Source organism: Musca domestica, unplaced genomic scaffold (genome assembly GCF_030504385.1).
Source record: "Musca domestica strain aabys unplaced genomic scaffold, Musca_domestica.polishedcontigs.V.1.1 250, whole genome shotgun sequence".
NCBI classification, from domain to species: Eukaryota; Metazoa; Arthropoda; class Insecta; order Diptera; family Muscidae; genus Musca; species Musca domestica.
The window spans coordinates 74,760-98,755 of NW_026712278.1; the positions used below are offsets into that span (position 1 = coordinate 74,760).

The following is a 23,996-nucleotide window of genomic DNA, read 5'->3' on the forward strand; positions in this document are numbered from 1 at the left end:
AACGTTGGACCGAAACCGGATTCTCGTTTCTCTTTCTGTGCAGTAAATTATTTTCTTTAAAAATGTTATCTTTTTTTGTGGGGGAGGTACCAGAAGGAGTGGATAGATATTGCCCATCTTCGAACTCGATCTAAGTTCGCCAATAATATTACGATGTACCATGTTTGCTTCAAATCAGATCCTCCCTTCGATAGTTATCTTGGGCACAGCCAGCCAGACAGACGGACGGACATCGCTAAATTGACTCCAAATGGTCTGAAACGGATTTGGTCCAAAGATACCTAGGGTCTAAAGCCGTTATTTCGTTGAGGCACATTTTGGCCATATCAAATGATTTATACCCTCACTAGCCATATATATTTTTATAAGACTGCAGGTCCTTGAAAAATATTCTTTAAAAATCCACGTTTATTTTTCCGATGGTCCTTTAAAAATAATCTTTAAAAATCCACGTTTATTTTTCCGATGGTCCTTTAAAAATAATCTTTAAAAAATCCACGTTTATTTGTCCAATGGTCCTCTAAAAATATTCTTTAAAAAATCCAGGTTTATTGACCTGATGATCCTTGAAAAATATTCTTTTAAAAAATCCACGTTTATTTGTCCAATGGTCATCTAAAAATATTCTTTAAAAAATCCAGGTTTATTGACTTGATGATCCTTGAAAAATATTCTTTTAAAAAATCCACGTTTATTGACCTGATGATGATGATCCTTGAAAGATATTCTTTTAAAAACTCCACGTCTAAAAGTCTGCTGATCCTTGAAAAAATATTCTTTAAAAAACTACGTTTATTGGCGTTTATTGAAAAATATTCTTTAAAAAATCCGCGTTGACCCGATGTTCCTTTAAAAATATTTTTTAAAAATCAGCGTTTATTGAACTGATGGTCCTTTAAAAATATTCTTTAAAAATTCGCGTTTATTGAACTGATGGTCCTTTAAAAATATTTTTTAAAAATCCGCGTTTATTGAACTGATGGTCCTTTAAAAATATTATTTAAAAAATTCACGTTTATTAACCGGATGGTCTTTGAAAAATATTCTTTAAAAAATCCACGTTTATTGACCGGATGGGGTTTGAAAAATATTCTTTAAAAAATCCAAGTTTATTGATCGGATGGAGTTTGAAAAATATTCCTTAAAAAATTCACGTTTATTGACCGGATGAGGTTTGAAAAGTATTCTTTAAAAAATCCACGTTTATTGACCGGATGGGGTTTGAAAAATATTCTTTAATAGATCCACGTTTATTGTTGGGATGGTCCTTGAAAAATATTTTTTAAAAAAACTCGTTTATAAGTCTGCTTGTCTCTTAAAAATCCACGTTTATGACCCACATTTGTCTGCACTCCTCATACAACAATATACCATTATTTACTTACTGCAGCCTTTTGAAGGCCTGTTGACTTTTCAATTGCTTACCTTTTCCTCTTATTACGAATAAATTGTTTATATTTACGATTACACCCATAAATTTCTGGTAATTAGGATATTTCATATTATTCACAATTTGTTCAATTTAATAAAAAAAAAATATTTTTACGTTATTAATTCATTTTGCATTACATTATTTGTCTTATAATCCAGAAAATAAGAAGAAGCACTTAGCTGTTAAGTCAGACATTTCACAAAAGTGTAGCATACTTTTAGGCCGTTACCAACATTAACAAAACTAAAAAATTAATCGAAACACCAATCGACTTATCGATAGTGGAATTCAGGTAGAAAAATAATTCAGTGTGAAAACAATAACAAAAACAAAGAGGGTAACAAAGGGAAGGAATAACATAATTGAAATCCTCTTGCTTGGACATTGAAGTGAAGCTGCTATTGAAGTTATCAGACCAAAAACACATTAAAGAGCTCAGCTGCCGCTGAAACGCAGAAAATGGTGACGTCAAAAGGTGGGTGTAAATCGAATCGACTTTAAAAAAAAACTACCTTAAAAATGCAAATCCTTTTTCTTCCTAGCAGATATCTGTCAAATTGGAAGGCCACATATAATGGATTTAAATGATGACTGCCTGGGCATGATTGTCAGGCGTCTGAATGTAATGCAACAATATCAAATATCCAAATTACACACACGCTTCAAACAAATTGTGAAATCCCAATGGCGTTGCAAATTAAACCATGTCGTCGTTTATCCTGAGCTGTTGGAGAACATTGATGAGGTGACATTTGTGGGGTTTATGCAAGAAGTTGGCCTCCATATGCAGAGTTTGCTAATGCGCCATTGTGATATCAGATATTTACGTTTGCTGTCCGATCAAATTTTCAATCGCGTAGAAACATTTGGTTGGATGGGTGAAGGAGGTAGTGGTGGCGGTGGAGAAGCTGGGGACAGCGGTGGAGAAGAATTGTCGGAATTTCAAGGTGATCGTGAAAAACAATTTCTTGATGAGGATCTTCATCTCCTAACCAGAATATTTCCCAAATTGCAAGTCCTAAAGCTGAGAGGTTGCCAAATTACGGGCAAATATTTGGCACAGTTCTCATCCTTGAAACATCTCTCCTTGGACGATTGCCAATGTCTCGAGTCGGACAACTTCCAGGAGGTGTTCCAAGAACTGAAACTTCGCAAATTTGATATTATGGAAGATTGTGATGAAATAAACTGTTGTGATCTAATTGAGCTGAAAAAGTGTCCCACCTTGGAACACATTAAAATTGCCGATTATCATTTGTGTTTCGACACCGATATTATCAATGATATTTTACGCATGCCCAATCTCAAGAAGTTGTCCATATATTCCAAGAACTTTGTCTTCGATGTACTTGAGAGAATATCACGTACGAATCTAAAACAAATCGTAGCCTTTAAATTCAATGGAGTATTGCATAATTTTGAACGTTTCTTTCGTGAGCTGAATCACATGAGGCACTTGAAGAAATTATCCTTTTATGAGTGTCGTGGCTATGACATTGAGGGTATACGTGATCATATGCTTGTGCAGATAAGTAAGCAGTTTGCCGATTTGGAGGAAATCCATTTATGTTCTTGTGATTTGGAAAGTGATCGTGGTGTCTTGAGTTTTGTCCAAAACTGCCATAAATTGAAGTTAATAAATTTGACTAGTTGCCGCAAGGGTATTAGCGAATCGGTCATATGGCGCTGCATGGAACTGATGAAGAAGCAGAAATGGCGTACCCACCATTTGGAAATGTGGCTCAAGGATACATATATCGATAAGGCTATACTGGAGGTAGGTAGAAGGGAGGTTTTTTTTTCAAATTTCTCTACCAAGACCACAGAATTGCTGACTATAAAGGGATTACTAAATTTGACTTTCCACGAACATTTTTCGATTGTCTCCAAACGAGATGTTTCCTATTTTTAAAGAACTATTCTGGGACCAATAAACTTTACTTTTTCTAAGGATATTATTTTGAGGGACTAAAAACGGTGACTATACTTTAAAACACAAAAAATAATTCCAGGAAAAATCCAGCAGATTCTAAAAGTATAGTTAAAAAAGAAGACAGGGTGGGATAAAAAGAACTGCAACAAAGTCAAACGCCACAATTTTTATTTTTTAAATTTTAATCTAATTTTTTTTTTTGAATGAAAGCAAAAAAATCGGATATAGCATTAAATTTGAAAACAAGTCTAGATTTGTTCGAATTGGTCACTTTTGGCTCGAATTATGGCCAATGAAACCGTCACACGCGGCCCGAATGTTGCTCTGCGGTATTTTGCACCCTTTCCCGGCGAAACGCTTGCTTAAGATGATCGACATTTTGGTATTTTTTAGTGCCAACATTGCTTTCCAAAATACTCCAGACACAATAGTCCAACGGATTGGTATCCGGAGATTTTGGAGGCAATTGTGCGCTGGAAATTAAGCGAGGAACCTTAATTTGTAACCACTCTTGGGTGGCGCGTGCTGAGTCCTGTTGGAAGGTCCAAGGTCTGCGGCCAAAATTTTTGCGTGCCCAAGGCTTCAATACACCCTCCAGAATATTTTCGCGATAATATTTGGCATTTATTCTGATGACACGGCCGATTAATACTTGCGGAGAGCGACCATCGGCTGATATGCGACCCACACCACTACCATGGTCGGCGCCTGAGTTCTGGTGGTACATTTTTAGCTGACCTCTTTGCCAAGAAGGGAGGTTTTTCAGATCATTTTGTTTATTTACAAAATGCTGGGTAACGAATGTTTTCTCATCGGAGAAAACCAAATTCGGCAGTTCACCACTTTCGGCCAACCGAAGCAACTCTTTAGCTCTTTTGAGCCTATTTTCTTTCTGTTGCGGTGTAAGTTCTTCCACTTTTTGGAATTTCAGTGTCTTTATCCCGAGCTCATTGTTCAATATTTGCCGAATGGAATATTTGCGATATGTTCAGCTAACTAGCCATATTTCGGCCACTGCGAAGCGGTTTTTGATCAAGTAGCTTCATTACTTTTCGAACCATTTCTGCTGCTGATGTTGCTGTTTTCTTTCGTCCACTTCCCTGACGTCGGACTACACTACACGGTAACGAGCGATGGTACGAGACACAAAATATTTTCTTTTCACATTCACATTTAAATTCTGGAGTTCCCTAACGATAGCCACTTGTGGTTTTCCAGACAAATATAAAGAAATCACACCATCACGCTTGAATTCCATCAGAATAACTTTTTTTCTGGAAAATTGTCACCAAAATACTTTTGTAGGCTTGTAAACAATATAATGAGCTGTCACTGGAATAATTTTAACAGCTGTCGGACGAGTGGCACCATGAATGACACCATTCTGAAGTTGGTTGCAGTATTTTCATCTTGAAGTCTTCGCACCGCATATTTTGTGACGCATTATAAAGGGGATGCCAGAGCCGCAATCGATTCCTGCCATCGTTTTTAATTATAATTTTACATTAATATGCCTAACCATGAACCTTATGCTTATGTACCCTCACCTAAGTTTATTTATTACACCCTTCACCATAATATGGAGGGTATATTAACTTTGTCATTCCGTTTGTGACTCCTCAAAATACTCATGTCAGACCCAACAAAGTATATATATTCTTGATCAGCGTAAAATTCTAAGTCGATTTAGCGGCGTCCGTCCGTCTATCCGTCTGTGGCAATCACTCTAGTTTCCGAACGAATTGAAGTAGATTGATACAATTTTGCTCAAATGTATGTTATGTCTGCAGGAATTTGGTAGTAAAAATGGGCCATGTAGGTCTACGTTTTGGTATAGCCCTCATATAATTGCACCTCCCGATATTCGGTATTTTGGTGATTTTAACGACATTATTCACCGAAATTGTTTCAAATTTGGTATTTAAAGTTCGTAATGGATACTAACGTCTAAGACAGAAAATTGTCTGTGCAGGTCCAGGTCTTCGTATAGCCCCCATATAACGGTACCTCCCGATATTCGGTATTTTGACGATTTTAGCGACATTATTCACCGGAATTGTTTCAAATTTGGTATTTGAAGTTCCAAAGTTATAATACAGCCTAAGACAGAAAATTTACTGTGCAGGTCCACGTCTTCGTATAGCCACCATATAACGGTACCTCTCTGTATTCGGTATTTTGATGATTTTAGCGATATTGTTCGCCGGAATTGTTTCAAATTACGTATTTAGAATTCGTAATGGGATCTAGAGTCTGTGACAGAAAATTGTCTATGCAGGTCCAGGTCTTTGTATAGGCTCCATATATCAGTACCTCCCTATAATCGGTATTTTGACGAGTTTAGGTACATAACCCAACGAAATTGTTTGAGATGTCGTATTTGAAGTTCGTAATGGATGCTACAGCCTGTGACAGAAAATTGTCTATGCTGGTGCAGGTCTTCGCACAGCTCCGATATAACGGTACCTCCCTATATACGATATTTTGATGATTTTAGCTACCGTTTTTTAAAGTTTCGAATTTGAATATGGTAATGGCTTATGACAAACAATGCCTATGTAGGTCCACGTCGTATAGACCCAAATATAACGGCTATATTCGGTATTTTTAAAATTTTAACAGAATTTTTTAGAGATTTTATTTTTTTAAAAATTTCAAATTTGTTCCAAATGGTGAAGGGTATTCAAAGTCCGGCCCGGCCGAAATTAATGCTTTTTAACTTGTTTTTTTTTTTGATCGGATTTTAAATTATTTCTCTTCTATTTAATTTCAGGATCCCCGTTACATGTACAACAATCGTTTCCTTAAACTGGACTTTAAACAATCTCTGCAAGACTCGAATCCTCCGGGAGTATTAAAATTTACCTTTTCAACCTAGTAGATAGTATTTATTTAATAATAATACCCAGCATACATACATACACATATATGAACACCATGAACTACATATGTACATATGTATGTACATAATAAATACCAAAAAATAATGATTAACACAATAAGACAAACCTATCGAAAATCAAATCTAAATTTAATTACAATTAAATAAAAGAATGCCTAATTAAATGAAAATAAAAAAATGGACATCCAACAATGATTTCATTTTATGGCTGGCTGGCTCGCTGGCTATGCCTTAAAGAATTTTCAATTCCAAACGTTTTAAATTACCGCCTCCAATGGCGAAAATATCACGACAATAGCGCACATGATAACCTTTCAATTCCAATTCTTGAATGTTGGGAAAACAATTTTGCAGTACCCGCAGCGCTTCGAGACCATAACGCAGCGTCTGATTACGATGCAGCTGGAACGGATCGATACACTTGAGAATGGTGACTTTTGGGAATCGCAGCGAAATTAATTGTTCAAAGCGTGGCTTCCTCAAATAATGCAGTGATAAGTCGACTGTGTGTTGGCTTATGATCTGCATGAATTCCATAAAATCGCTATCGCTTAGCAAGGCGACCTGTTGATCTTCCACCTGGACTGTGTGCAAACAGGTCGTCGACCACAAATGCTCAACAATGAATTGGAAACGTGAATGCAGTTTCCACATAATGTACTGTTCCACAGTGTTCAGTTGCCGGCAAATCAATTCCAGGCAATCATCGTTGAGCAGGAGCAGGGAAGCTAATACAAAGAAAAAATGGTGATTAATTTAAAAATAATAAATCTGCGGGCTATGCTGTGGATGTCTGGCGTGAAATAATAAACCTTGTGATTTTGTTGTAACTGCTGCTGATGTTATGTCCTCATTTGATGTCGCTGAAGATGACATTCCGCGGTCGCTGGCGCCTTTCTGTTGGCTTTGTCTTTTCTCTTTTGCTTGAATTTGTTTATTTCTTGATAAGAAGTTAGCAGCTAACGCTGTTTTTGTTTTGTTCGGCTAATTCGCATCCTCCCCAAGTGTTGCAGTGAAGTTGAGTTGTGTGTCCTCATTTGTTTTTATTGCTTGTCTCTTGTGTCAAACGGACGTGGCAGAGATGGTTTGGTTTGGTGGTGAAGCGCAAAATGGCAACGCGCTTTTTTTGTTGTTAGGCAAAAGGAATTGTAGAAAAAACGAAAAAAATAGTTCGGAGTTTAAAGACATTTGCGATTTTTATGTCCTTTAGTGTAAGAAAAGGATTTTTGGCCGAAGTCCCAGTGTAAAATGCTGAAATCGCTATGGATCTAAAATCGTTCCTGGACTATTTTTCACAGACTTTTATATTGATCCGAAGAAGATTGACATTAAAGAAAATTGTCAAGGTTGAAAGAGGTACATATTGGAATGTCTTCCATATTTTGGGTAAGGTTCTAGTTATATTTTCCAAAAATAAGTGATTGTAATTGGGTCATTTTGGTTCACATGGTGGAAAATATCATCTTTCAAAATATTGAATATCATAGCTTCCATTTAACCTCCTCCACGATTTTCTGTGACTAGGGATAGGTTTATGTAACGGCTATACAAAAACGTGGACCGATACTCATAATTTTTTGTTAGCAGCATTTCTACATAATACGAATTCGAAGTAGCACAATTTGGCAAAATTTAAAAAAAAATATGACTCAAACGTGAAAAACGCCTTACATCGGAGATTGCCCGTTTATAGGTAGCGGTCTCCAAAATGATAAATTTCTAGATATTTTTTTTTTTTGAGCTGAAATATTGAAAATCTCATATTATATGTAATGCATAAGCATTACATATACTCACAACAATTACTACTTTAGTCTTAAAACATTTAATGTAATTTTATAATCAAAGTTACCTTTGCCATTTCTTACTTAACGTCAATGAATATTGAAAATAAATGAATTCATTCTGTTGTACACACTTATTGGAAATATACGTTCTTATTTAACATGGTGTCAGGTGTACGTAAATTCTGAAAAAAATATCTTTTAAATAAAAACAAGTAAAAAAACATTAAGTTCGGCCGGCCAAACTTCTAATACCCTCCACCCTAGGGTAAAAGAACATTAGAAGAAATGTGGCAAAAAACATTAAAATGCCGAATATCGGGAGGTACCGTAGTATGGGGGCCACACCAAAACGTGGACCTATAATTACAATGTTTCGCCACACGAACTAGGACCCATTATGACCCACAAATACCAACTTTTACACAAATCAGTGAAAAAATGTGGCATAAATCATCAAAATACCGAATATCGGGAGGTACCGTTATATGGGGACTATACCAGAACGTGGACCTATACATGCAATGTTTTGCCACACGCTCAGGGACCCGTTGTGACCTACAAATACCAATTTTCAGACAAATCCGTGAAAAAATGTGGCATAAATCATCAAAATACCGAATATCGGTAGGTACCGTTATATGGGGGCTATACCAAAACGTGGACCTATACATGCAATGTTTTGCCACACGCTCAGGGACCCGTCATGACCTACAAATACCAATTTTCAGATAAATCCGTGAAAAAATGTGGCATAAATCATCAAAATACCGAATATCGGGAGGTACCGTTATATGGGGACTATGCCAGAACGTGGACCGATATATCTCATTTTCAATACCAACCATCCTAGGGACAATACACACACTTGTGCCAAATTTCAAAGGTCTACGTCAAATAATGTGGGCTCTATCGTGATTTCAACAGACAGACAGACAGACAGACGGACATCGCTAAATCGTCTTAGAATTTTATGCTGATTATGAATATATATACTTTATGGGGTCTACGACGAATATTTAGAGGTGTTACAAACGGAATGACAAAGTTAATATACCCTCCTACCCATGGTGGAGGGTATAAAAAAAAACAAGTTAAAAAGAAGTAAGTTCGGCCGGGCCGAACTTTTAATACCCTCCACCATTTACAACGAATTTGGAAATTTTCAAAAAAATAAAATCCTTAAAAAATTCTGTTAAAATTTTAAAAATACCGAATATAGCCGTTATGTTGGGGTCTATACGACGTGGACATACATATGCATTGTTTGTCATAAGCCATTACCATATTCAAATTCGAAACTGGACCCGCACCGACAATTTTCTGTCACAGACTGTAGTTCCCATAACGAACTTCAAATATCAAATTTTAAACAATTCCGGTTAATAATGTCGCTAAAATCATCAAAATACCGAACATAGCGAGGTGCCGTTATATGGGGGCTGTACGAAGACGTGGACCTGCACAGACAATTTTCAGTCTTAGGGTGTAGAATCCATTTGGAACTTAAAATACCAAATTTGAAACAATTCCAGTGAATAATGTCGCTAAAATCATCAAAATACCGAATATCGGAAGGTACCGTTATATGGGGGCTATACGAAGACATAGACTTGCACAGATAATTTTCTATCTTAGGGTGTAGTATCCATTTGGAACTTAAAATACCAAATTTGAAACAATTCCGGTGAATAACGTCGCTAAAATCATCAAAATACCGAAAATCCGGAGGTACCGTTATATGGGAGCTATATGAAAACGTGGACCTACATGGCCCATTTACGAACTTAACCTGCCTAATGGAAAAATAAACATGTGTGCAAAATTTTAGCCATCTATCTCAATTTATTCGAAAGATAGCGTGATTACAACAGACAGACGGACAGACAGACAGACAGACAGACGGACATCGCTAAATCGACTTAGAATTTTACGCTGATCAAGAATATATATACTTTGTTGGGTCTGACATGAGTATTTCGAGGAGTTACAAACGGAATGACAAAGTTAATATACCCTCCATAGTATGGTGGAGGGTATAAAAAGAATGGAGGAAAAGAATTCAAAGAACCAAACGTTTGCTGCCGCTTTATTAGCGATGGATTTTAAAGCTTCAAATCTTGCAAATCATCTTGGAAGTCAGTCGTTGGAGATCTTTAATTCTTTTGACGTGGATATTGATACCGTAAAGTATGAGGATCTAGTGCGAATGTTGGGGTCACATTTTACTCCAAAGGCAAATATTGTAATGAAGAGGCACAGATTCTTCACATGTAAACAACAAGATAGTCAAACAATGGATGAATATGCAACAATCCTGAAAAACATGAGTTTGAACTGCGAATTTGGAAATTTAAAAAATGATTTGGTTCGCGACATCTTTATATGTGGATTATCGCATAAGTTCTACAATATTAAAGAACGGCTTCGGACAGAGAACAAAATTAGTCTAGAAAAATCGATTGAAATAGCCAACAATATGGTGTTGGCGAAAGCAAATGTAACGACACTGCAAGAAGATGGATTAATGGAAGGTGCTGTTAATGTCATGAGAAAGACGAATTCAGGAGGAATTTACAGCTACAAACCGAAAAATGTCAAAAGTGAAAACGGATATTGTCAAAAATTCGGCCAGAATCATAAATACAAGTGCCCAGCTGAAGGGGCAAAATGTTACAAATGCAACAAATTGAATCATTTCGCGCGAATGTGCATGAACAGAAAAAAATTTGTCAAGCACATGCAGGCAGATGACGGAGAAGATGACGAAGGTGAAGATAATCAACGAGATTTTGATTTTTTTGTTGGAGTTTTAAACCAAAGAGGCTAACCATCGGCTGAATGGAACGTTGAGGTAATGTTGAACAATAAAAAGATACAATGTCAAATAGATACAGGTGCACAGGCGAATATAATATCGGCAGACATGGCTGGAATGCTGAAAATCAAAGATAACCTGAAGAAAAGTGCTACTAGAATATGTACGTTTAGTGGAGAAAGAATACCAATCCTTGGAGTAGTTGATGTTAAGTTTTATTATAAAGAACAGGTATTTTATTCTAAATTTTATGTAGTCAATATATCCTGCAAGTGTATTATTGGTTTAGAGATCGCTACAGATATGGACTTGATTAGACAAGTTAATAATATTTCTATCACAAATAAATTAGTTGAAAAATATTCAGATGTTTTTCAAGGCCTTGGTCTTTTGCAAAAGGAATGCATTCTAAAACTAAGGGATGGTATTGAGCCGGTGGTTGAACCACCTCGTAGAATTCCATTCAAAATGTATAAAAGTTTACAAGAGGAATTAGATCGTATGGTTAAAATGCGGGTAATAGCCCCAGTGAGTGAGCCAACGGAATGGGTGAGTTCAATAGTTCTAGTAAGCAAACCAAATGGCTCTATAAGACTTTGTTTGGACCCAAGACATTTAAATAAAGCAATATTGAGACCACATCATCCATTTCCCAATATAGAGGAATGTAAAGCAAAACTTAGTGGAGCAAAATTTTTTACAGCACTAGATGCCAAAAGTGGTTTCTGGATGGTGCCATTAGACGACAAATCTTCTAAGCTTTGTGCATTTAATACACCTTTTGGACGTTATCGTTTCCTAAGATTGCCTTTCGGGATTAATGCGGCCCCCGAAATATTTCATGCCGAAATGGTGAGACTATTTGGTGACATTCCTGGGTTGGTAATATATATTGACGATTTCTTAATATATTCATCAAATGTAGAAGAACATTTTAGAACTTTAGAGATGGTGTTAGAAAGAGCTAGGAAAGTGGGACTTAGATTTAATGAGTCAAAATGCAAGTTTTTGGAACATAAAATAAAGTTTTTGGGTCATAGTTTTGATAATTCAGGTGTCCGAGCCGATGACGAAAAGATTAGAGCAATAGTTAGTATGCCAAGGCCAGAAAATGTTAAAGATTTGCAGAGATTTTTGGGTATGGTTAATTACTTAGGTTCCTTTATAGAAAATCTTTCGTTGAAGAACAAGCATCTTAGGGAACTTTTACGAAATGACGTCTTATGGCATTGGTCAGATCATCATGAAAAAGAGTTTAACGATTTAAAAAACGAGATTACGAAAGCGCCGGTCCTTACTTATTTCAATCCCAATAAAGATTTAGTGCTATCGGTGGATGCTTCGAAATCGGCATTAGGCGCCACAATTATGCAGGAAGGAAGACCGATTGCATATGCATCAGCATCTTTAACTGAGTGCCAACAAAATTATGCACAAATTGAAAAAGAGTTGTTCGCTATTTATTTGGCTGTACAAAGTTTCATCAGTACATTTATGGGAATAAGGTAATGGTAGAAACAGATCATAAGCCATTAGTGACATTATTTGATAAACCACTATTTAAAATTCCGCCAAGACTTCAACGTTTTATGCTTCGTTTACAATGTTATAATCTCGTAGTTAGGTATAAATCAGGAAGGGAATTGCAAATAGCGGATACACTATCAAGGGCTCCTCTAACAGATGTGGCAATGGCAGAAATTGATGAGGAAATATCACTTCACTGCAATTTTATATATTCTTCTCTAGAGAGTTCATTCGCAGATATGGAAGCAGTGAAGGAAGAAAGTAAAAAGGACGAAGCATTTTCAAAATTATTCAAATATGTTAAGGAAGGATGGCCTAATAGTAGAAAAAATTTGGACCAAGATGTTATGCCGTATTTTAAGATAAGGGATGAACTAACAATTCTGAACGATATTTTATTAAAAGACAATCAGGTTGTGATACCAAAGAATATGCGACGAAAGGTGTTGCAGGGGGTTCATGAAGGACATATGGGGGTATCAAGGTGTCAAAGTCTAGCGCGTCAGACCGTATATTGGCCAAACATGAATAGTGAAATTGAAAATCTTGTATCTAATTGTGAGGTGTGTTTGAAATACAAAAAATCGAATACTAGACCAGAGATTTTGCCACACGAAATTGTAGATATCCCATGGTATAAAGTGGGATGCGACCTTTTTGAATACAAAAACAGAATGTATATACTTGTTGTCGATTATTATTCAAAGTATATAGAAGTCGAATATCTTAATAATGGTTATAATAGTAAGAACGTGATTACTAAGTTAAAATCCTTATTTGCACGACATGGAATTCCTAACATCTTTGTGTCAGACAATGGTCCGCCTTTTAGTTCAAAGGAATTTAAAGTTTTTTGTCACGAGTGGGAAATTGAACATGTCACATCAAGTCCATTTTTACCAAGATCTAATGGCTTAGCAGAACGGTCTGTGCAGACAGTCAAGAAAATGTTATTAAAATCGTCCGAGAGTAATTCTGATCCTTATGTTGCTGTATTGCACTACAGAACAACGCCAAAAGGTAATATGCCTAGTCCTTCTGAATTGCTTATGTCTAGGTCCTTACGCACTAAAATTCCATCAATGTTAATTCATCACGAGCCAAAAGTAGTTGACAAAAATGAATATGGGACAAAAATAGTGACAAACTTAAAGAAAACTTCAGAATACTATAATAAAAGTCAAAGTTTTTAGAGCCAGTTGGTGAAGGCGATAAGGTCATGTTTAAGAAAACCCCATCCAGCTATTGGCAACCTGGGCAAATTATAGAAACGAGCAAAGAACCAAGGTCTTTTGTAGTTTTAGATGAGAATGGTTCTATGTATAGGAGAAGTCGGGAGCACATCAGTAAGAGAGCTTTGGAGGAATCGAAAGAGCAAATAAATGTATGCAACGATAGATCAGTAACTAACGAAGTAGATACAAATCTTGTCCATGATGATATCAGTAGGGATGAACTTTTATTGGAAAATAATAATAGCAAAGAAAATGAGGAAACATATGCAACGAAAAGAGGTAGGGAGGTTAAGAAGCCAAAAAGGTTTAATGAAGAATACTAAATTTTATTATTAACATTAAATATAATATATTATGTTATATAATAATTGTTCATGTGTAAAAGGGAGATGTTGTATGTATATATTAATATTTGTAAGAGTATATGTAATGCTTATGCATCACAACAATTACTACTTTAGTCTTAAAACATTTAATGTAATTTTATAATCAAAGTTACCTTTGCCATTTCTTACTTAACGTCAATGAATATTGAAAATAAATGAATTCATTCTGTTGTACACACTTATTGGAAATATACGTTCTTATTTAACAGGTAATAGCTTATGACAAACAATGCTTATGTAGGTCAACGTCGTATAGACCCCAATATAACGGTTATATGGGGTATTTTTAGTATTTTAACAGAACTTTTAAAGGATTTTATTTTTTGAAAATTGTCCAAATTCGTTCCAAATGGTGGAGGGCCTGGCCGAACTTACTGCTTTTTAACTTTTTATACCCTACACCACAAGGTGGTCAGGGTATTATGTATTTGTGCATTTGTTTGTAACAGGCAAAAGGAAACGAGATAGACCCATAGTTCCTTTTGATGATCTGCATAGAATCACATTGTGAGTCGATTTATGCATGTCCGTCCGTCCGTCTGTCCATGTATTTTTTTAAACAAAGTACAGGTCGCATTTATTGCCCGATCCAGATGAAATTTTGCAAAGATCATTTGTTTGGCCCAAGGACGAACCCTATTGAAATTGGAAATAATTGGTAAAAATTTAGATATAGCTCCCATATATATCTTCGCCGATTGGCATTTATTTTGCACCAAACGTGTAATGTTAGCCCCAATTGTATGGAATTTTGCATAAACACCCAAATTAGGCCTGAAAATATGTATGCCAAATTTGATCGAAATCGGTTCAGATATAGCTATAGCTCCCATATATATTGTTCATCCGATTTCTAATTTTTGTCCACCGCCGCCGTAATATGCACTCTGCAACAACAATATTTGGGGAAATATATCAAATACAGCTCAGAAATACATTTGCTAAATTTTATCGAGATCGGTTCAGATTTGGATATAGCTCCCATATATATCTTTAACCGATTTCAAATTAATTTTGCACCAAATGGGCAATACAATTTCGAATTTAAAAGATACAAATGCTTCAGCATATTTAGTCCTTTGAACTTTAAATTATAATTATGATCATAGCGTGTATGATTGAATTCTCCCATAAAAACTTTTAATTGTTGTGTGGAGCTCTACTAAATTAGCAAAGTGGTATAGGGTATCATAAAGTCGGCCCCGCCCGACTTTCAGACTTTCTTTACTTGTTTTTTTTTTAATTTTATTGAATCAAAGCAAAAAATGTCGGAAATAGCATCAAATTTTAGAATAAGTTTAGATTTGTTCGAATTGGTCACCTTTGGAACGAATTATGGCCTTCAAATGGCCAATGGAAACGTCACACACTGCCCGAATGTTGCTCTGTGGTATTTTGATCCATTCCCGCCGAAGCGCTTGCTTAAGGTGATCGACACTTTAGTATTTTTTAGTGCCAACCTTGCTTTCTAAAATACTCCCGACACAATAGTCCAACGGATTGGAATCCGGAGATTTTGGTGGTCATGAAATCATGCGCTGGAAATGAAGCGAGGAACCTTATTTTGTAACCATTCTTGGGTGGGGCGTGCTGAGTGCGATGGTGCTGAGTCCTGTTGAAATGTCCAGGGTCTTCGGCCAAAATGTTTTGCGTGCCCAAGGCTTTAATACACTCTCCAGAATATTTTCGCAATAATATTCGGCATTTATTCTGTCGGTGACCGTGAGATTAAATACGAGCGGAGAGCGATTATCGGCTGTTATGGCGGCCCACATTGGTGCACATTTCAGCAAGTAAACACGATCATTTTGTTTGTTTACAACAAACTGTTGGACAACGAATGGTTTCTCATCGGAGAAAACCAAATTCGCCAGTTCATCACTTCCGGCCAAGCGAAGCAACTTTTTGGCTCTTTTGAGTCTATTTTTTTTTCGGTTGCGGTGTAAGTTCTTGCACTTTTTGAAATTTCAGTGGCTTTACCCCGAGCTCATTTTTCAATATTTGCCGAATGGAAAGCTCACGGGCCATTTTTCGGCCACTGCGACGCGGGTTTCGATCAAGTCGCTTCTTTAATTTTCGAGCCAATTCTGCGGATGTTGCTGTTTTCTTCCGTCCACTTCCTTGACGTCGGGCTACACTACCAGAATCACGTAAACGAGCGATGGTACGAAACAAAAAAGATTTGCTCACATTTAAATGCTGGAGTACTCTAACGATAGCCACTTATGGTATAAAGATATTTGGCTGGAAACCATAAGTGGCTATCGTTAGAGCAAATCACACTATCACGCTTGAATTCCATCACGAATACATTTTTTCTGGAAAATTCTCACCAAAATGTTTTTGTACGCTTGTAAAGAATATAACGAGCTGTTACTGGAAAAATTTTAAGAGCTGTATGACGAGTGGCTTAGATATGACAGCAGTCTGAACTTAGTTGCTGTTTTTTCATCTCGCCCTGTATATTTCTAGCTCTTTGGCAACGATGATGCAAATATTTTTTTGATACATACATAGAGATTCCGTTTCCGAAGAGTAATTTTGTCTTTGACGTTATCTTTCCAACATGATGCTATGTAGGAGAATTTTGCATAAACTCCCATGAAGTATGACTTAACCCACAAATGTATTGTTAAAAAATATGAATTCCTGGCGTTTAGGTTATTTTTAGACTTTTGATGTCTTCTGGGGCCTATAGTAGTCATTTCATGACAAATAAATATGTAGAATATTTGAACTTGTTACGATGGCATTTTAAGGAAGTTTTTAACCATATTTTAAAAAAAGACCCTTTTGGCAAATCGTCTGAGGGTAAAAGTTTGAAAACAAACTAATCCTCGTATTATTATATGTAATATTGCCTCAGACCCTATACACCTAAAGTGTACGGATTCTAAGGAATCTTAATTCGAAAATTTCCAAAAAAAAAATATGGAAGGAGGAGGAATTTAGCCTCTCAATTAAAGATACTTGGCGATGTAAATTCTGAAAATGCCGATATACGTGTATTCAATTTTTAATAATAATTTGTTCGACTTTTTCCTGCATATATATATATATATATATATATATATATATATATATATATATATATATATATATATATATATATATATATATATATATATTATAGATACGACTTGTTTCCTATATTTATTAACTTGTTTCCGACTTGTTTCCTATATTTTAATTTCGCATTTTACTTTCCTTGATATATTCCATCGATCATTATTTTGGGCGCCAAAATAAGATTTTTAACTTATTTTAACTGGAAATACCTAAATCCAACATTCCTTCACGTTTAGATTACATTGATCCCATTTGTACTGATACAGTGACCCGAATTCGATAATTTTTAAATATTCTTTAAATAATTTTTTTTTGGCAATGCAGGAATTTCAATGACGTGAAAAAATTCGATTATTTTTAAAAACGAAAGTTATGAGGCGTTTTCATTAGTGCCGGCTAAAGATGTTGACGATATGTTACAATTAACTCTGTCTAATTGCAAATTTAAAAAAAAATATTTGAAAAAATAAAATAAAAAATCAAATTTTCCTTTTAAATTCTACAGGTAATTATAGACAATAAATATTAATCTTTTAAAAATTCCTCACCAATTAATGTCGCTGCTACTACCGACACCATCCATCATATAAATAAATGCCTTTTTTCAAGTTGAATAACCGTCATCGTTGTGATAATACTGCAATATCAACCCAAACAGGCAGATCGCATGATCCATTCACACGGACCACAACTTTCTCATTTGTGATAAGTGAGTTGGGTCAGAGAAGGCAAACAAAGTATTGGCAAGGGTTGCCATTGCAGATATAGCATGACTAAAGAGGTCTTCTACATAAAAGGGAATATAAAAGTTGTTTAGCAGAACCAGCTTGAATACCGTTCCCGTAAACGAAAACCTATCGAAACTTACCGGACAAATGAAGTAAGCACACAGGTATATGGTGTTATTATACCCTCAGCCATACGATCAGAGAGGGTATATATCATTTGATACGGTCAAAAAGTGTCTCGTCGAAATAACGATTTTAGACCCTAGATCTTTTTGGACCAGATCCGTTTCAGGACATATGGAGTCGACCTACCGATGTCCGTCCGTCTGTCTTTCTGTTTGGCTGGCTGGTGCGCGCTATAACTCTCGAAGGTACATCGCAATATTTTTCTCAAACTTAGATCGAGTTTGGTGATGGGCAATATTGGCGCACTCCTTCTGGTACCTCCCCCACAAAATGTAAACATTTTCAAAAAATTAATTTACTGCTCAGAAAGAGAAAGGATAATCCGATTTTGCTTCAACTTTACACATCCTAATACTTGCATCAGTGCTAGGTCAGGTGCGAAAATGGACAATATCGGTCCTCAACTTCAGGTAACTCCCTTACAAATGGACAAATTTTTGAATATCTATGAAGCGGATAAGACGCGAAATTAACATCCGATACCATTCAGACTTTACAAATCTCAATATTGCCATCAACACAAGATCTGTTATAAAGATGGTAGAGATCGGACTATTCCATTTGGAATCTCCCCCAACAAAGGGTTTTGATTAACCAAAATGATTATAAAATCCAAAATAAGCATCCAGTTCTCTTCATATTTCACACATCACAATATTTTTATTTACCCAAAGTCTGGTGTAAAGAGGGGATATATCAGTCCTCTCCTTCTGAGGTACCAGAATGAGGTACCCAAAAAAGTTTCAAAATTTTAAATATCCGTAAACCTCATAAAACGCGAAATTAATACTTCTATCAACACAAGATTGGTTGTAAAGATGGTAGAGATCGGAGTATTCCTTCCCCACAAAGGGTCAACGGGTTTTGATAAACCAAAACGATTTTAAAATCCGAAATAAGCATCCAGTTCTCTTTATATTTCACACATCACAATATTTTTGTTAAACCAATGTCTGATGTAAAGACGGGATATATAGGTTCACTCCTTCTGGTACCTCCCCCAAAGGGGGTCAATAGAATAGCCGTAAAGTTCATAAAATGCGAAATTACCATCCGATTCCATTCAGACTTTGTACAAGGCCATTCCTTCGGAACCTACTCTATAGAGGGTCAACAATTTGAACAACTATAAGTCAAAATATATATAAATAATCGAAAATTGGCTGAGGGCATACCTCTGTGGGCAAAACCGACTAATACTTTTTAACTTGTTTTTATACCAAATTTAGTGCTTTTTAGTGCTTCTAGTCCGAATTTCCAAAATCCCACCCCTATCCACCAACATTGACCCACATGCAAAAAAAAAATCAAGATTCTACCTTCAGCGTTGATGAATCTGTAAATAAGTAATAACTCAACTCTTTTGTTAGAATAGCTGTATTTTTCTTACGGACAGAAGACCTGCAGAAGGTCTTCCTTATACATAATAAATGTAAACGATCTTTCGTAGACATAGGGAATTTAGCCGGTCTTTTATGGACAGAATACATTTTAAAATATCTTCTAGGTATTGAAAACATCTAACAGGTCTTTTGGAAACAGATCTTTTGGAGACAGAAGATCTCATTAAAAACTTCTATGAAACGTCTACTGAAGAAAAACCGGAATCGACCTTTAAAAGTGAAAGAACATCTTTAACTTATAAACAAAAGAAAGGACCTGATGTTGAAAAAATACCTCCAAAAAGCCTGCTGGCTACAGACGACTTCTAAACGGCCTTCAGGAGTTTGTAGACCTTTAAAAGGTCTTCTGGTAACAACAAGTGTCTAAAAGATCTTCTAGAGGCGGAATATACCTAAAAGGTCCCCTGAAGGCAAAATATCTTTAAAAGGTCTTATGGAGGCAGAATACGTCTTTAAGGTCTTCAATGAAGATAACTCTCTAAATGGTCTTAAAAGACTAAAGGAACATCTAAAAGGTCACCTAGTCTAAGCGATATTCTAGTAACATAATATCTGCAAAAGGTCCTCTAGAGGCAGAGGGCATTTAAAAGCAAAAAATGGAGAGTTAGAATATACCTAAAAGGTCCCCTGGAGGCAAAAAATCTTTAAATGGTCTTATGGAGGCAGAATAACCTTCGGGTGGCCTTCGGGGGATTGTAGACCTTTAAAAGGTCTTCTTGAATGTATCTAAAAGGTCCCCTGGAGGCAAAATATCTTTAAAAGGTCGTATGGAGGCAGAATACCTCTTTGAGGTCTTCAATGAAAATACGTTTCTAAATAGTCTTAAAAGACTAAAGACATCTAAAAGGTCATTTAGTCTTATCACAGAGGTATTCTGGTAACATAATATCTTTAAAAGGTCCTCTAGAGGCCTCTAAATGGCCTTAAAAGAATAAAGACATCTAAAAGATCATCTAGAAGTGTTCTGGTAATATGATATCTCTAAAAGGTCCTCTAGAGGCAGAAGCCTTCTAAAAGTAAAAAATGAAGATAGAATACCCTTAAAAAGACTTCAATGAGAAAACATCTCCCTAAAGGTCAAAAAGAGTCTGAAGGACGTCTAAAAGGTCTTCCAGAGAAAGAAGACCTGTAAAAGGTGTTTTGCAGAACAATAATTTTAAAAGATCTTCAAGAGGTTGAAAAAATCTTAACTGCCTTCGAAAGGGTTTTTAAAATGCCTTCTAAATACAGAAGCCCTCTAATGGGTATTATTTTAAGGTCAAAACAACTTTAAATCTTATTTTGAAACAATTGTTTTAAAATGTCTGCTAGAGAGCCCAAAAAAGGTCCCTTAGAGGAGGACTTCTAGAAGTATTTTTTTGGAAACTTAAGCTCTTCAAAAATTTTTCTAAAGACGGAAGGCCTTTAAGAGGTCTTCTATGGACGAAAGACAAACCCTTAATGGTCCAATATTTCTAGTCGACTTTTTCTTTTATTTTTCGCAAATCTGCAACGCTGGCTTTTGGAATCAAGTGATAAATATTTATGTTCTAGGAATAACTTGAAATGGAACAAAACATGCCAGTGACGTACGGTTATCATTATAGGAAGAGATCCAGGCTTTGTTGTGTGCATGAATGAGATGCGATAAAGAGAGCGAAGAAAAAAGTCGAAAAAAAACAGCTGAGGTAAACCAGCAGCATTCAATGGAACTGTGTTTTCTTGACAGCCTACAATTGATAGTCGCAGCATCCGCCGCAGCTACAACCCGTCCTAGCGTTCGTTCGTTCGTACGTTTATCGTCTGTATTAAGAAAATCGTTTTTCAATACCAGACAGAATAATATTGAAACAGTGCTAAAGTAAATGATAAAAAAAATAAATCGAAAGTTTAGTTAAACCGTTAATAGTAGAAACATCGAACCCAGCAAAAAAAAAAAAACAGTGAGTACGGCGAGAGATAAAGAGTGTGTTTGTTGTGCATATTAAGGGAGAGAGAGTGTAGAGAGAGTGCAATCCGCCGTGTATGCGACGGAGGCTGGAATGTTTGTTGGTAAGTACGAGCCTACAACAAGCTGGCAGTCAAGCTGACTGCCTGCCTGCCTGGCTGGCTGCTGTTTCGTATGTTTGTTGGGTAAGTAAGTGCAAGTCCACTTGTTCTTAGTCTCTGTTCTACACTCGGTTCTACGCTTCGTCGTCTTAAGCTTGTTCTTCCTTTTCTTAATAGCCAGTCAGCGAGCAGCCTGGCTCAGCGTTTGTTTGTTTTTTTTTCGGCCGATCTATAAATGCAATCGCTTGTACAGGAACACATTTCAGTCGTTAATAGTCAATAGTCCAAGTCGAATATCATCATCGTCCTCAGGGGTTCGACTTGAATGGCTTTTTGTGTCGCAGAGTGGATTTGAAAAATATAAAAAGAAATTTGAAAAACGATTCTGAAATAGGCACATGAAACGGGTTATATATTAGCGTCAAAGAATAAATTTGAGATAACTGGAATATAAATATTAAATGAAATAATCTCAAAAGTGAAAATATTAAATTTATAAATAAAATAAATATAAGAAACAAAGATAACAATAAAAGAAAGTAAATTCCTCAAAAAAAAAGTAAGTTGAAAAAAATGTGAAAAAGGATACAAATATTGAAAAATAATACTAAATATTTAAATGTTTCGATATTCAAAAAATTAATTTAATAATTGTTAAATTAAAAAATAATAAGTAATACCTTATTCAATAATTAATCACAAATTCCTCATAAAAGTGCAAAATTATTTTCGGTTATTAAAACATCTGTCACATTGGATTTAAATTTCCTTACCTAGAAATAAATGAAAAAAAAAATCAAAATAAATTAATTAATTTATCAATAAATATACAAATATACAATTTTCAATTTTTTTTGTCAATGTGATTAAAAAATTGTAAATTCGAAAAAATCGCAAGTGATTCAATATTTTTAATATTGTGCTTTTCCAGAAGCATGTAAGTATATGAGTCTGAAAAAAAACAAAGAACCTTAGGAATCTGTAATCACACGGAGAATGGAATTGAAAATTACAGATACTGAGAATAACGAAAGAATGAAGAAATTTCATAAAGGGCAATCAATTTTTGGGATCATTTGATTTTTACATCACACTGTGGTCCGGGTATTATGTCTTTGTGCTTTTGTTTGTAACATAGAGAAGGCAGCGAGTTAGACCCATAGTTCCTTTTGATGATCTGCATAAATTCACTTTCTGAGTCGATTTATGCATGTCCATCTCTCTCTCCGTCCGTCTGTCTATGTATTTTTGTAAAGAATATACAGGTCGCATTTACAGGATGAGATAAAAAACTACAACCAACTTCAGACTGCTGTCATTTCTAAGTCATTCGTCCGACAGCTGTTAAAATTATTCCAGTGACAGCTCATTATATTATATATATTTTCCAGAAAAAAGCTATTCGTGATGGAATTCAAGCGTGATAGTGTGATTCAAAAGAGCTAAAGAGTTGCTTCGCTTGGCCGGAAGTGGTGAACTGCCGAATTTGGTTTCTCCGATGAGAAAAGATTCGATGTCCAGCAGTTTGTAAACAACATGAATGATGATCGTGTTTACTTGCCAAAGAGGTCAGCTGAAAATGTGCACATTCGGTTGGCCACCAGAAAAAGAGAACTCAAGCGCCGACCATGGTGATGGTGAGGGTCGCCATAACAGCCGATGGTCGCAGCATAAATGTCGAATATTATCGCCCAATAATGGTTACAAAATTAGGTTCCTCGCTTCATTTCCAGCGCACAAGGGCCACCAAAATTTCCGGATACCAATCCGTTAGACTATTGTATCTGGAGTATTTTGGAAAGCAAGCAAGTGCTTCGCCGGGAATGGGCCAAAATACCGCAGAACAAAATTCGGGCAGCGTGTGACGGTTTCATTGGCCGTTTGAAGGCCATAATTCGTGGCTAAAGTGACCAATTCGAACAAATCTAAACTTTTACAAAAATTTGATGCTATTTCCCACATTTGTTTCGTTCATTCAATATAATTAAAAAAATGTAAAAATTATGGTGTTTGACTTTGTTGCAGTTATTTTATTTCACCCTGTATATGTGAAATAAACTTGGCATCAAGGGGATATTAGGATATGATATCCTCATATGGTACATATTAGGTATACAAATTTCCTATGTTCAGAAATTCACACTGAAATTTGTTTCAGAATAATTCTTATTTTTTCCCAAAAACTAAAGTATGAAGGGAGATTTTCACTTGGATTGGAAACGTATAAAATTGAAAATAAATTAATATTAATTAATGTCCTCTTCCATGACCTATGTTAGAATCTTGTGACAAGCAAATTTGTAGAAGATTTGGACTTGCTACGATTCCGTTTAAGGAGAGTTTTTAATCATATCTCGGTGAAAAGGACCAAAAGAACTTTTTGGCGACTCACTTAAGGGTAAAAAATGTTAAGAATCATAATTATCTTGTATATACTTCAAAGGAACGGATGCAAAGAAGTCTTAATGAGAAAATTTCGATATATTCATCGATATTTAAAAATGGACATAACTCTTTAAATATTGACATTTCGAAATTTTTAGCATGTTTTTTCATTCCAATATT

At 35.6% G+C, this 23,996-nt stretch overlaps 2 protein-coding genes across 3 annotated transcripts; one reads left to right on the forward strand and one right to left on the reverse strand.

Moving 5' to 3' along the window:
• The first annotated feature begins 1,720 nt into the window (after positions 1–1,720).
• LOC131800330 (F-box/LRR-repeat protein 7-like) lies at positions 1,721–6,345 on the forward strand. 2 transcript variants are annotated; one of them, XM_059123845.1, is made up of 3 exons: positions 1,721–1,907; positions 1,975–3,209; positions 6,139–6,345. In XM_059123845.1, exons 1-3 carry the CDS (start codon positions 1,892–1,894, stop codon positions 6,241–6,243), a joined length of 1,356 nt encoding a protein of 451 aa, XP_058979828.1. In that variant the 5' UTR covers positions 1,721–1,891; the 3' UTR covers positions 6,244–6,345. The 2 variants fall into 2 exon arrangements, with proteins under 2 accessions (XP_058979828.1, XP_058979829.1); XM_059123846.1 differs by having other exon boundaries at positions 1,722–1,907; positions 1,978–3,209.
• On the reverse strand, positions 6,165–8,239 carry LOC105262302 (uncharacterized). Its single transcript, XM_011296936.3, has 2 exons — positions 7,080–8,239; positions 6,165–6,995 (listed from the first exon to the last, which is right to left on the reverse strand). The coding sequence occupies exons 1-2, from the start codon at positions 7,141–7,143 to the stop codon at positions 6,499–6,501; spliced, it is 561 nt and encodes a 186-aa protein (XP_011295238.1). The 5' UTR covers positions 7,144–8,239; the 3' UTR covers positions 6,165–6,498.
• Positions 8,240–23,996: the final 15,757 nt, after the last annotated feature.